At 42.2% G+C, this 13,915-nt stretch overlaps 1 protein-coding gene across 5 annotated transcripts; it reads left to right on the top strand.

The window, feature by feature from the left end:
- The first annotated feature begins 224 nt into the window (after window positions 1-224).
- LOC121544930 (protein max) lies at window positions 225-12,615 on the top strand. 5 transcript variants are annotated; one of them, XM_041855188.1, is made up of 5 exons: window positions 225-388; window positions 3,027-3,150; window positions 10,608-10,724; window positions 11,063-11,246; window positions 11,419-12,615. In XM_041855188.1, the coding sequence occupies exons 2-5, from the start codon at window positions 3,127-3,129 to the stop codon at window positions 11,604-11,606; spliced, it is 513 nt and encodes a 170-aa protein (XP_041711122.1). In that variant the 5' UTR covers window positions 225-388; window positions 3,027-3,126; the 3' UTR covers window positions 11,607-12,615. The 5 variants fall into 5 exon arrangements, with proteins under 5 accessions (XP_041711122.1, XP_041711120.1, XP_041711121.1 ...); XM_041855186.1 differs by lacking the exon at window positions 3,027-3,150 and having other exon boundaries at window positions 229-388; XM_041855187.1 differs by lacking the exon at window positions 3,027-3,150 and having other exon boundaries at window positions 231-388; window positions 10,608-10,715.
- The last annotated feature ends 1,300 nt before the right edge of the window (window positions 12,616-13,915 follow it).

Raw genomic sequence — 13,915 nt, 5'->3', positions numbered from 1 at the left:
AGGATCAGCTGCCTATTCACCACAAGGTGTAAGGTACAATGATAAAGCAGATCTTGGAACAGTTGTAATGGTATTTTAAAACTTTGTCAGGAATAATACAGTCCAATTACAAAACGGTGACATAATGGTAAGAATCGAATGAGTCACTCCAAAGACACCAATACCTATACAACCTTTCGTCTTCGCACATGCGCTTTACAGGCTGTTGTGTCCATGTGTAGGCGAATCACGTGTAGAGAAACCGTTGATCGTCATGTCCCTGCTGAAGGATTCGCTCCGTTCTTGATTTCATTTTGGTTGCTAGCGCATCTCATTGTTTTTACCACTATTTTTTCATACATTTCACCAAAGAATGAGCGACAACGAAGATATCGATGTTGACAGTGACGTAAGTTAATGTGTGCTCGAACGAGTCTTTATGATTAGGGAAACGCGTGCTTTTCGTAGTTTCCCGGTGTACTAGCTAGCTAGCTGTAGCTGAACTGGCAGATCAGAAGTAGTTTTGACCCAGTAGCCTGCAAACCCAGTCAGCTAAAACAAAGAAAATTCTCAACAAATTATCATTTATGAATTTTTTTAAATAAATGTGCATCTATTATAATGTCATCAAATAAACGTTTGACTTACAAGCTAATGTTAGCCAGCGTTACCAGTTTTAGGAGAATGTAGTTAACGTTAGCCCAACACGAAGCTTGCCTGTTTTATTTGAAGCGGTGAACTGAATGAAAATCGCTTGCTAACTTGGCTAGACCGATGGGCTAGCTAGACCCTTGGGCAACAACAAACACCGATGTCTGCGACGCAAAAGCCAGCTGTATCATTTGTCTATCTTGCAAGAAGATACCAACCCTACCATTACGCTGAGTTGCACAGTCCGTGGGGTCGGAACGCAAACATGGTTACATTAAGATACCTGGAGCCAGTCTGAAAACGTACCTCAATACAGGAATGTGATTAGCCCTTGATCATGACTCTCATTTTAGTCATTTAGCAGACGCTCTTATCCAGAGCGACTTACAGGAGCAAAAAGTGCCTTGTTTAAGGGCACATCGATAGATTTTTCACCTAGTCGGCTCGGGGATTAGAACCAGCGACCTTTCGGTTACTGGCACAACGCTCTTACCCACTAAGCTACCTGCCGCCCCGCTCTCAGTTCCATTACACGTAAGTCATTGGATGAAGGCATCTTCTCTACGGGGGAGTTTTGTTAAGAGCCCTGACACTTGGTCTCAACATTAACAGGCATCTCTTGCAGTGGGGTTTTGGAAGGATAAGGATCTTATCTTTTATAATCAATGAAAAATAAATGTATACAATACGTTAAATTGATACACACCTTTACAGGGTTAGTGTTCCCACACGGCCATATCTCCATGTTACAGCGTGTGTTGGATATCACACAAATTGGGGGTAAAAAATAAATAATATATACAGCTCTGGAAAAAATTAAGAGACCACTGCAAAATTATCAGTTTCTCTGGCTTTACTATTTATATGTATGTGTTTGGATAAAATTAACATTTTTATTTTATTCTATAAACTACTGACAACATTTCTCCCAAATTCCCCCCAAATATTGTAATTTAGAGCATTTATTTGCAGAAAATGACAACTGGTCAAAATAACAAAAAAGATGTAGTGTTGTCAGACCTCGAATAATGAAAATAAAATAAGTTCATGTTCATTTTTAAACAACACAATACTAATGTTTTAACTGGGTCTTGATCTGGTGGTCCTCCACCCACACCTTGATTGACCTGGCTGTGTGGCATGGTGCATTGTCCTGCTGGAAAAACCAATCCTCAGAGTTGGGGAACAATGTCAGAGCAAAAGGAAGCAAGTTTTCTTCCAGGACAACCTTGTACGTGGCTTGATTCATGCGTCCTTCACAAAGACAAATCTGCCCGATTCCAGCCTTGCTGAAGCACCCACAGATCCTCCACCAAATTTCACAGTGGGTGCGAGACACTGTGGCTTGTAGGCCTCTCCAGGTCTCCGTCCAACCATTAGACGACCAGGTGTTGGGCAAAGCTGAAAATTGGACTCATCAGAGAAAATTACCTTACTCCAGTCCTCTACGGTCCAATCCTTATGGTCTTTTGCAAACCTGAGCCTGGCTCTTCTTTGCTTCTCATTGATGAAGGGCTTTTTTCTAGCTTTGCACGACTTCAGACCTGCCCGTAGGAGCCTGTTTCAAACCGTCCTCGCCGTGCACTTCACCCCAGCTGCCGTTTGTCATTATTTTTGTAGGTCACTTGATGTCATCCTACGGTTGTTGAGTGACATTCGAATGAGTCGGCGGTCATCCCGGTCAGTAGAGTCGTTTTCGCCCTCTGCCAGTCTGTAGCTTTGTTGTCCCCAATGTCTGCTGCTTGACCTTGTTCTTATGAACCGCCGTCTTTTAAATTTTAAGGATGGAAGCAACCTGACGCTCACTGTATCCCCCTGCCAGTAAAGCCAGAATTGAACCCTTCTTTTCCTCACTCAACTTTCCTTTTCAACTCTTTTGGCATGGTCCATAGTTATTTCTGATTAATATTACTTTTGAGATACTATTAGCACTGTTTTTGCCATCCAGCTGGTCTTATTGCAAGAGTATAGTGATGACCACAGCAGTGGTTTTTATACTTTTCCTCATTAAATAAGATTTGGTTCAGGTGATCACCTAATCAGTACCTAATTCAGTAGAATGAGGTGTGCCTGTGTTGAAATTCAACAGACACTGGAATGGAATGGCTGTCATACATGTAGAGATGCTGATTTAAGAAAAATGTGCAGTGGTCTCTTAATTTTTTCCAGAGCTGTATATGGCTACCGGCTTCGGTTTGCCTCGACAATGTTTGTTCCTGAACAACCTGTGCTAATTATCTATCTAGCATGCTCTGAACACCTGTGTCACAGAGGTTGGTGGCTCCTTAATTGGGTAGGATGGGCTCGTGGTAATGGCTGGAGTGGAATTAGTATCAAATCAAATACATCAAACCTGGTTTGATGCCATTCCATTCATTCCATTCACTCCGTTCCAGCCATTATTAGGAGCCGTCCTCCTCCGTGCAGCCTCCACTGACCTGTTTGTACAAGTAACTGGGGAGAAAGTGTAGTTCATCAACTGGAGGCACACAGTGTATGGATCTGTGCAAAACCGCTACAGTAAGTGTCTCTTTTTTATTTGAAATATTCTTTCTCGCTGATATGAAAGAAGCATACAGTGCGTTCTGAAAGTAATCAGACCCCTTGACTTATTCCACATTTTGTTACGTTACAGCCTTGTTCCCTCATCAATCTAAATACAATACCCCATAATGACAAAGCAAAAACAGGTTTTTAGAAATGTTTGCTAATGTATAAAAATACATGAACTGATACCACATTTACATAAGTATTCAGACCCTTTGCTATGAGACTCGAAATTGAGCTCAGGTGCATCCTGTATCCATTGATCATCCTTGAGATGTTTCTACAACTTGATTGGAGTCCACCTGTGGTAAATTCAATTGATTGGACATGATTTGGAAAGGCACACACCTGTCTATATAAGGTCCCACAGTTGAGAGTGCATGTCAGAGCAAAAACTAAGCCATGAGGTCGAAGGAATTGTCCATAGAGCTCCGAAACAGGATTGTGTCGAGGCACAGATCTGGGAAAGGGTACCAAAACATTTCTGAGGGCCAAACTTTTTCAGCCTTCCTCACAACTCTGCGCGTGTGTTTGAACCATTTTAAGTCTTTAGTGATTTGGCCACGAGGAACTTGAAGCTGTCTACCTGCTCCATTGCCGCCTGTCGATGTGGATGGGGGCGTGCTCGCTTCCCGTTTCCTGTAAGTCCACAAACAGCTCCTTGGTCTTCCTGACGTTGAGGGAGAGCCCCACACTGCCAGGTCACTGTCCTCCTCCCTGTAGGCTAACTCGTTGTCGCCGGTGATCAGGCCTACCACTGTCGTGTCATCAGCAAACTTGATAATGGCGTTGCAGTTGTGCGTGGCCATACAGTCGTGGGTGAATAGGGAGTACAGGAGGGGACTAAGCACACACCCCTGTGGGGCCCTTGTGTTAAGGGTCAGCGTGGTTGAGGTGATGTTGCCTACCCTCACCACCTGGGGTCGGCCTGTCAGGAAGTCCTGTATCCAGTTGCAGAGGGAGGTGTTCAGACCCAGAGTCCTAAGCTTTGTGATGAGCTTGGAGGGATAATGGTGTTGAAAGCTGAGCTGTAGTCAGTGAACAGCATTCTCACATAGGTGTTCCTCTTATCTAGGTGGGTGAGGGCAGTTTTGAGATCAATTGAGATTGCGTCGTCTATGGATCTGTTGGGGCGGTATGCAAATTGGAGTGGGTCTAGGGTGGCTGGGATGGTGGAGTTAATGTTTGCCATAACCAACCAGAAGTGAGTGCTACAGGGTGGTAATCATTGTGGCATGAAGCCTTAGAATTCTTAGGAACAGGAATGATTGTGGTCATCTTAAAACATGTGGGGATTACAGACTGGAACAAGGAGAGGTTGAAAATTAATGTGAATATGCATTGAATTCGTCTGGTAGAGAAGCATCGTTGGGTAGATCACGTTTGGGTCTTCCTTTTGTAATCCGTAATGGACTGTTGCCCCTGCCACATGTGGCGGGCGTCAGAGCCTGTGTAATATGAGTCCACCTTATTCCTATAGTGTCCTTTTGCTCGTTTGATGAATCTGCAGAGGTCATTGCAGGCCTTCTTGTACTTATTCCTGTCTTCGGCCATAGCATCAGGGTTGTCTACGATAGCTCTGTGTGCGGTAGCCCTGCTCTTTAGTTTAGCGCCAACCTCTGTGTTAATCCAGGGCTTTTGACTGGGGAAGCAGCGAACCCTCACCGTGGGTACAACGTCGCAGGTGCATTTTCTAATGAAGCCAGTGACTGATGTGATTAGCTCATCAATGTTATCGGCGTAGTCTCGAAACATATTCCAATCAGCGCTAGCAAAGCAGTCCTGTAGCATAACCTCTGATTTTGGTGAACATTTCTCAACGGAGCGAATCGCGGGTACTTCCAGTTTCCACGTCTGCTTGTAAACAGGAAGCAAGAGTAGGGAGTCATTATCTGATTTGCCGAATAGTGGACGAAGAAGGGCCTTGTATGCTTGCTTGTTGGTAGAATAGCAGTGGTCTAGGACTTTATCGCCCCTAAAACTCCCTCGGGAGGTAGAAGGGTTGGCATTTGACCATCAGGTATTCCAAGACGGGTGAACAGTGGAATTAGCACACCAGTTGGAGTTGATGAAGAGGCAAACCCCTCCTTTGTTGTTCAACGTGACGTGCCATTCCATAATGGCTGCTGTGATTACTGCTAGCTAGCATGAGGACTCGTGTGACAAATAACGTTTGATTTGAAAACAAGCAGTATTTCAATTTTCTCGATGGAGTAGGCTTTCGAAACATATGGCCTTTATCTTTCACCAGCGAGAAAGAATCCTTAAAATAAAAAGGATACACTTACTGTAGCAGTTTTGCACACATCCATACAGCTATGGGTGCCTCCATCCAACAAAACTACACTTCCGCTACACTTCTCGAGTTACGCTGACACACAGGTGTTCGGAGCACGCTAGATAGCTAATTAGCACAGGTGGTCGCCTCTGTCTTCCGTCTGTGTTCTGTAAATAAGCGCTGTAACATGGAGATATGGACGTGTGGTAACCCTATAAAAGGTGTGTGGTAATTTAACCTTTTGTTTTTTGAAAATTATTTGGAAAATACGTTCCTTATGTTTCCAAAACCGTAAAAACGATGTGTTTTAATGTTCAGAACGAGTGTCGGGACTCTTAACAAAACTTCCCCGGCCAGAAGATGGTATCATCAATGGGTGCCAAAGGTAGTTTTAGTGTCTATGAATGGGTTAATATTACCCCAACAACACGGTTGCGAGGTCAGCTAAGCTCGTGCAGAGAAGTGTACAAGGACAGTGCCATTTTTCCAAAGTTAGCTAGCTAGTTATACTTTTCTCTTATACATGTAGCTAGCTAAAATCACAACTATGAGGTTTATGAAAGCGTAATTCCATCCTATATGCCTAAACACATCCTATATTTAGCTAGCTAGCGGGAAGAAATTACCCTTTCCTTTAGTTTGTTTTCTTGCATGCAGCTTGTAAACCTTACGGCTTAACCTAACCATGTTAGATGGGTAAATTCCGCCAAGTATCAAGCTAGTATCATGCTATGCAGAGGATGCCATTCTCAAGTCATGTCATTTTTGGCTGTGTACTGTGCTCCCCAGGAGAGGGAATAATATACATTGGGTCCTTCCCGTCAAGATTTCACATTTATTTAGTATTTTGACAGGTTGTTCACACTTCATCGATAGGTGAAAAGACAATGCATTTGAGCTGTTTGTTTCTGTTAAAGCCCAGAAAGCAACATATAAATGTTTTTTTCTTCATATTGTTGTGCATGCCAGATCATGGCACTTGTTGTCTGTATGATGCTATCAGAGCTTTTTCATAGAGATCTAAAGGAGGATTCCTGTCCCCCATTTTGATTGAGCTGGATGATGGATCACCAGCTCTGGATAAGAGCAGTGATATTACACTGACTGATATGGCATATTGTCTTCTTGCATAAATTCAATGATTGGCGAATCCCTCATAATGCTTGGTGATGAACATGGAGTCATACACCATTTTGTTAGCTGTTTAGAGAGCAACCAACTGATGTGGTACCATTCAGTCCTGCTTAGAACTTGGGACATTGGTGATTTCAAAAACAATATTAAAAGGACATGTAGGCTAGAGGTGGGTGATGATGAGGATCAGACAGAGTACATCGGAGGTAGTATAGTATTAGACCGACATTGTCCATTAGGGCTGGGAATTGCCAGGGACCTCACGATACGATATTATCACGATACTTAGGTTCCGAAACTATATGTATTGCAATTCTCATAACTCTCACGATTCTATATATAGTTTGTTCATGTTTATTCTGTTATTCAGTAGGTGATTGATAACATTTCATCTTAGATATAGAATGAAATTACTATAACTTTGTACATTTGAAATAGCAGTGTCATAATTTGCTGTCTGTCTTTTGGGACCCTGTCATAACGCAGAATGTCACATCCATAACACTATATTTTTCCTCTAATGTTATTATGAAAGTGCAAATATTTCTAGAATTGTTATTGAGGTATGCAGCCCTCTAATTCACAATAAAAATAGTGATTTTTCAAATAAAGAATTGCAAATGCATGATGCTTTTGATGAGTCAGGGAAATAAAAGTGCAGAAAACCTGTTGGCTCACTATTTAGAAGGAGAACAAGAAATAGGATAAAATACTGGAATTTTGGCGCAGGTACAGCCGACTAGCGCTAGCTAACTCTACCTACAGTAGCAAACTTTTTTTTTTTTTTTTTTTTTTACAAATCGATACTTGGAGTCAGATAGTATCGTGCCAAAATAATATTTGTGACAAGATGGCGCCGAGTTCCAACCCAACTTTGCTATATAGTGACTTTTATCGTGTTTATCTTAACTTTTTTTGTACAGAAAGTTCATACTATTATCACATTATACCCTAGACCCACTCCAATTCGCATACTGCCCCAACAGATCCACAGAACACACAATCTAAATTGCACTTCACACTGCCCTCTCCCACCTGGACAGTAGGGGAAATAACTAGGTAAGAATGCTGTTCATAGACTACAGCTCAGCGTTCAAAACCATAGATCCCTCCAAGAGGGCACGGCAGCACCTCGTGAAGAGGGCACGGCAGCACCTCGTGAAGAGGGCACGGCAGCACCTCGTGAAGAGGGCACGGCAGCACCTCTTCCCCCTCAGGAGGCAAAAAAGATTTGGCATGGGCCCTCGTATCCTCAAAGTTCTACAGCTGCACCATCGAGAGCATCTTGACTGGCTGCATGCCCGCTTGGTATGGCAAATGCAACGCTCTTCACCGCAAAGTGCTACAGAGGGTGGTGCGGACAGCCAAGTACATCACTGGGGCCGAGATCCCTGCCATCCAGGACCTCTATCAGGCGGTGTCAGAGGAAAGCCCGAAAAATTGCGAAGGACTCCAGCCACCCAAGCAATAGACTGTTCACTCTGGTACTGTCCAGCAAACGGTACCGGAGCATCGGCAGCTTCTGCCCCCAAGCCATAAGACTGCTAAATAGTCAATTAATGGTACCTGAACTAACTGCACTGATCCTACGCACACTCACTAGACTATACAGTGCATTCGGAAAGTATTCAGACCCCTTGACTTTTTCCACATTTTGTTACATTACAGCCTTATTCTAAAATTTATTAAATAAATAGAAGCAATCTACACACAATACGCCATAATGACAAAGCAAACACATTTTTTTTGACATTTTTGCAAATGTATTAACAATAAACTCATCACATTTGCATAACTATTCAGACCCATTACTCAATATTTTGTTGAAGCACCTTTTGCAGCGATTACTGCCTGGAGTCTTCTTGGGTATGATGCTACAAGCTAGGCACACCTGTATTTGGGGAGTTTCTCCCATTCTTCTCTGCAGATCCTCTCAAGCTCGGTCAGGTTGGATGGGAAGCGTCGCTGCACAGCTATTTTCAGGTCTCTCCAGAGATGTTCAAGTCTGGGCTCTGGCTGTGCCACTCAAGGACATTCAGAGACTTGTCCTGAAGCCACTCCTGCGTTGACTTGGCTGTGTGCTTAGGGTCGTTGTGCTGTTGGAAGGTGAACCTTCTCCCCAGTCTGAGGTCCTGAGTGATCTGGAGCAGGTTTTCATCAAGGATCTCTCTGTACTTTGCTCCGTTGATCTTTCCCTCAATCCTGACTAGTCTCCCAGTCCCTGCCTGAAAAACATCTTCACAGCATGATGCTGCCACCACCATGCTTCAACGTAGGGATGGTGTCAGGTTCCTCCAGACGTGACGCTTGGCATTCAGGCCAAAGAGTTCAATCTTGGTTTCATCAGACCAGAGAATCTTGTTTCTCATGGTCAGAGTCCTTTAGGTGCCTTTTTAGCAAACTCCAAGCGGGCTGTCTTGCCTTTTACTTAGGAGTGGCTTCTATCTGGCCACTCTACCATAAAGGCTTGATTGGTGTAGTGCTGCAGAGATGGTTGTCCTTCTGAAAGGTTCTCCCATCTCCACAGAGGAGCTTTGGAGCTCTGTCAGCGTGACCATCGGGTTCTTGGTCACCTTCCTGACCAAGGCCCTTCTCCCCCGATTGCTCAGTTTGGCCGGGCGGCCAGCTCTAGGAAGAGTCTTGGTGGTTCCAAACTTCTTCCATTTAAGAATGATGGAGGCCACTGTGTTCTTGGGGACCTTCAATGCTGCAAAAATAAATGTGGTACCCTTCCCCAGATCTGTGCCTCGACACAATCCTGTCTCGGAGCTCTACGGACAATTCCTTGGACCTCATGGCTTGGTTTTTGCTCTGACATGCACTGTCAACTGTGGGACCTTTATATAGACCGGTGTGTGCCTTTCCAAATCATGTCCAATTACATTTAACACAGGTGGACTCTAATCAAGTTGTAGAAACATCTGAAGGATGATCAATGGCAACAGGAAGCACCTGAGCTCAATTTCGAGTCTCCTAGCAAAGGGTCTGAATACTTATGTAAATAAGGTATTTCTGTTTTGATTTATTTGTCAAAAATCTGTTTTCGCTTTCTCATTACGGGGTATTGTGTGTAGATTGATGAGGGACAAAAAGTATTTAATCAATTTTAGATTAAGGCTGTAACAAAATGTGGAAAAAGAGAAGGGGTCTGAATACTTTCCGAATGCACTGTATAGTGTAGAATCATTGTACCATCCATAACCCAAAATATTGTATTTTCAGCTTTTTGAAGCTGGTGTACAAAACCGAAAGTAAAAGACACAAAAACAAAACTTAAGAACGGGAAGCATAGAAATAGGGCACATAGAACATACCTACACAGACTTGCTTTCAATGAAAATGACAGATCTATAACTTTTCTATGTGAATTTGGTCGGTTGCCCAAAATGTTACATATTGCAGCTTTAAAGGGATAGTTTATCCAAATTACAAAATTACACATTGGTTTCCTTACACTGTAAGCAGTCTATGGACAAGGTATGACAGCAATCCATGCTTTGGTTTAGTTTCCACATGCTAACGTTCTAGCATTTGTGGCATAAATCCCATTCGTCATGGGACCAATATTAGCATTTTTTGTCCAAATCATCCGAAAGCATCTAAAATGTATTGTGAAGCTCAACAGTCACTTACAGATGTTTTGAACATGTGCGAAAAAGACTCATATTGGTCCCATGACTTGAATGGGATTTGTGCCACCAATGCTAAAATGTTAACATGTCTACAGGGTAAGGTAACAAATGTCATTTTGTAATTTGAGTGAAATAACCCTTTTAAATTATGCATCAGGCCATATTTAGTCTTACCATTACTAGGATAAACTCATTAGCAATGTGTAGGGCTAATGTGTTAAATCATTGGGTTTGGAGTATAATGGGGATTGAAAGGGGCAGCCTATGGTTAAAAAAAAACAACATTTTAACATTGGAGGATGAAACCTACTTTAACATTTGGCCACCAATTAGGCCCATTGCTAGTTTGGGTTGACATTGATTCCTCTGTGAATCTCTCTTTGCAGGCTGACAAACGAGCACATCACAATGCGCTGGAGCGCAAACGTAGGGACCACATTAAAGACAGCTTCAGCAGTTTACGGGACTCTGTGCCTGTGTTACAAGGGGAGAAGGTTAGTAAAGTTAGTAATCTGTATTTTCAACTTTCCAGCTCTGTCTGACTGTAGAATAAATACTGTATGAAGTTAGTAGTTTGTATGAATGTCCAAATGTATTCATGCTAAATGTACTACAGTAGCAATGGTGATCTAATAAGCCTCACCCATTATTTTGAACAGTTTATCTTTCATTTTCATTAATGAGTTAATAATCAGCTTGTATTGATACTTGGTTCCAATAAGCTAATGGTATTTAGACTAATCTTGAATAACTAGGCCAGCAGTGTGTGTCATCTGTAATGCTGTGTTAAGGACAAAAGCAACATTGTCTCATGGCTGAGTTTTTAATTTGCTGCTGACAGCAATCTGTCAAACAGGCTTCCCGAGCTCAGATCCTAGACAAAGCCACAGACTACATCCAGTACATGAGACGAAAAAACCACACACACCAGCAGGACATTGACGACCTGAAGAAGCAGAATGCAATGCTAGAGCAGCAGGGTGAGTGTGGGCTCAAGGCCCAGGGACAACTGCAGGTGCAGGAGGGTGAGTCATGGTGTGTCTGGGTCATGTGCACTACTGATCAGAGCCATACTTGCACTACTTACGCTCTGCTTCTGATGGCCTTTTTTTGCATTATCCCAGTGAACAATGTTTCATGGTGGAGAAGGGAGAGACTGATACTTCTCCTGTTCTGTGTTTCTCTGGGTGATTGCAGTCCGTGCACTGGAGAAGGCCAAGGGGAACACTACGCTCCAGCCCAACTACTCGTCCTCTGACAGCAGCTGGTACACCAACCCCAAAGGGAGCACAGTGTCTGCCTTCGATGGAGGCTCCGACTCCAGCTCTGAATCAGAGCCAGAGGAGTCGCCCAATAGAAAGAAGCTGCGTGTTGAGCCCAGCTAGACTCCATCCACAGTGCTAGCACCAGAGACTCTCTTATCCACCAGCCCCCTCCTCTTTCTTTTGGCAGTCTGTTTCCTACCTTCTCATGCCAGTCCAGGAGACAGAGGGAAGACCATGTGAGAAAGGTGCCATCATATATATATATATATAACGCTTCAACCTTTCTCCTCCTTCACCAGCGTATTGTCACTCCTCTCATAGTGCATCAACAACTCTCAACACCCCCAAAGTGAGGCAGCTCTGCAGTTGAAGGACTTAATGCTTTTAAAACATAATTATTCAGAATCGGATATAAAAATAAAAATATGAAGGTGAACAGCTTTAGTCTAGCTACAACAAATCGTTTTGGATCAATGAACCTGTTCCAAGAGTTTGAGAAAATATCCATAGGAATAGTTGACCTTTTTAATATTTGTACTTTTCCACAAAAGAATGTGAAGTTGCTTTGAAAAATATACATGTAATGCAACCCTCCAGAATCAGTGTAGATGGCTGAAGTTTTCAGTCTTTGAAATATTTGTGTAATCAAATCCCTATATTTAAAGTGATATGTTGAAATTGATTTCTTATCCCATATTGTACATTTTTGTTGTTTAACTTTACCACTTGTCAATGGAGATTGATGGATGAACAATGTTGGCATCATTTAATATATTAAGAAAATGGAGATTCAATTATTATAATATTTTTTCAAAATGGATAAATACTAAATGTTACACAATGCAGTTAAAAGGTAGTAACTTTTTATTTGTATTAAAGGAAAAGAAGGCCATATCAGTGTAGTGCATAACACTATATACTCTTAAATGTTGTCCATTCTACAAAGAAATCTCTGGAAATATTTGCCATTTAGATTTTTTATTTTACAGATAATTAGTGTGTAAGAATTAGATTTGTTTGATTCCATTCTATGGCAATTACAGGTGTTGTACGTACTGCCAACAATTGTCTTGCAAGTTGAGGCATACCTTTGCTGAGAAACTATTATAAATAAAACTATTTTATCCTAGTGCTGTGTGTTTAGTGACATGATGCATTTATTTTGAATGGTAAACTCTTGGTCTGATGGGGTGTTGTGATAGCATAGCATACTTTCAGAGGAACAGTCAACTAGATTACCCTTGTTTGACAGAAGACACGTTTGAAAACCTATATAGACTGCTTCAAGGTGGTCTTGCTTCCAATCTTACAGCTGATGTTATGACATTTGTTAGTGGGGGTCAGTAGAGACTATAATACAGACGTAAGACAAATTAAATGGATCTGTACCAAGTCTACCTTATCCAGGAAGTCCCATTGTGGTCAGAATACCTCTTTTACAAGGGAGACCTGGCCTAGAGGGCAGCTTAAAATGTATGCCAAAGCATACCTTACTGTTTGTTGAGTTTTCTTTGTACTTAGTGCATGCCAGTGCTGAGCACCTCTGCACTGTTATTAGTGTCAATGTTTGTCCCACATTTTAAACCCTACCTGCTCTAAACACTGAGTTGCATGGTGCTGGCTGGCCGGCCTATTGACACTGCCAATTTGAGGTGAGCACTGAGCTCAGATTATCCACATACCTGACACCCACCTCTCATGCAGGCACATCATACATTTTAAAGGCGCAGTCTTGATATCTGGTGGAGTAGGCTAGTACATTTACATTGACATTTTAGTCCCTGTTCTGTTCAGGAGTTTCGGTTTAGGAGAGTAAAGGAATGACGGATGAAGCATCCATATCAACACTAGGATCTCAAAGACTGGTGTTTGTCAAAGGTTGAGGATGAAAAAATGTTGGCAATTCAAAGAAGTTCGAAATGATTGCGAACTTTGAAAAGATGCTTTCAGTAAGTACATTTCACTGGCTTTCAGTTTTGGGAAAATGAGCCACATGAAAATATTCTCGGAGGATGGATGGTAGGCTGGTATGTCCATGTACTCCACACTATCTGCTACAATAACCTATCAACACCAAAATGTACTTGCTTCTGAAATGATGCCTATGCATGCATCCAACCCTAACAGGAGGAAATAATATTTGTGACGAGAAATAGAACAACACTGACATCTCCTGGTAGATTAAGGTAATATGTAGCAATACTTTTCAGGAAATCAGTCTGTGCAGTTCAACGTGAATAAAAAAATAATTTCCAACTGCTACCATTTGACACTATTTAAATATGAAATACCGCTTGTATTTTTAGTTTGAAAACTGTTTACAGAGATGGAACAAATATATAGCCTGTTTCATTTGTGAGAGAGATGGGCTACTTTGTAACCACTTTATTGTTGTGGTGCTCGTCGCTTCTCCAAGCCTTTGATCTAAC

This window comes from Coregonus clupeaformis, chromosome 29 (assembly GCF_020615455.1).
Source record: "Coregonus clupeaformis isolate EN_2021a chromosome 29, ASM2061545v1, whole genome shotgun sequence".
NCBI lineage: Eukaryota > Metazoa > Chordata > Actinopteri > Salmoniformes > Salmonidae > Coregonus > Coregonus clupeaformis.
This window is presented reverse-complemented; position numbering and strand designations above follow the sequence as displayed.

Excerpts from the sequence above, each read along its gene's own strand:
- LOC121544930 (XM_041855186.1), top strand. The coding sequence starts at position 353 with ATGAGCGACAACGAAGATATCGATGTTGACAGTGAC. Across the intron at positions 389-10,607 it reads ATATCGATGTTGACAGTGAC|GCTGACAAACGAGCACATCA; the intron begins GTAAGTTAATGT and ends CTCTCTTTGCAG. Across the intron at positions 10,725-11,062 it reads AAGGGGAGAAGGTTAGTAAA|CAATCTGTCAAACAGGCTTC; the intron begins GTTAGTAATCTG and ends TGCTGCTGACAG.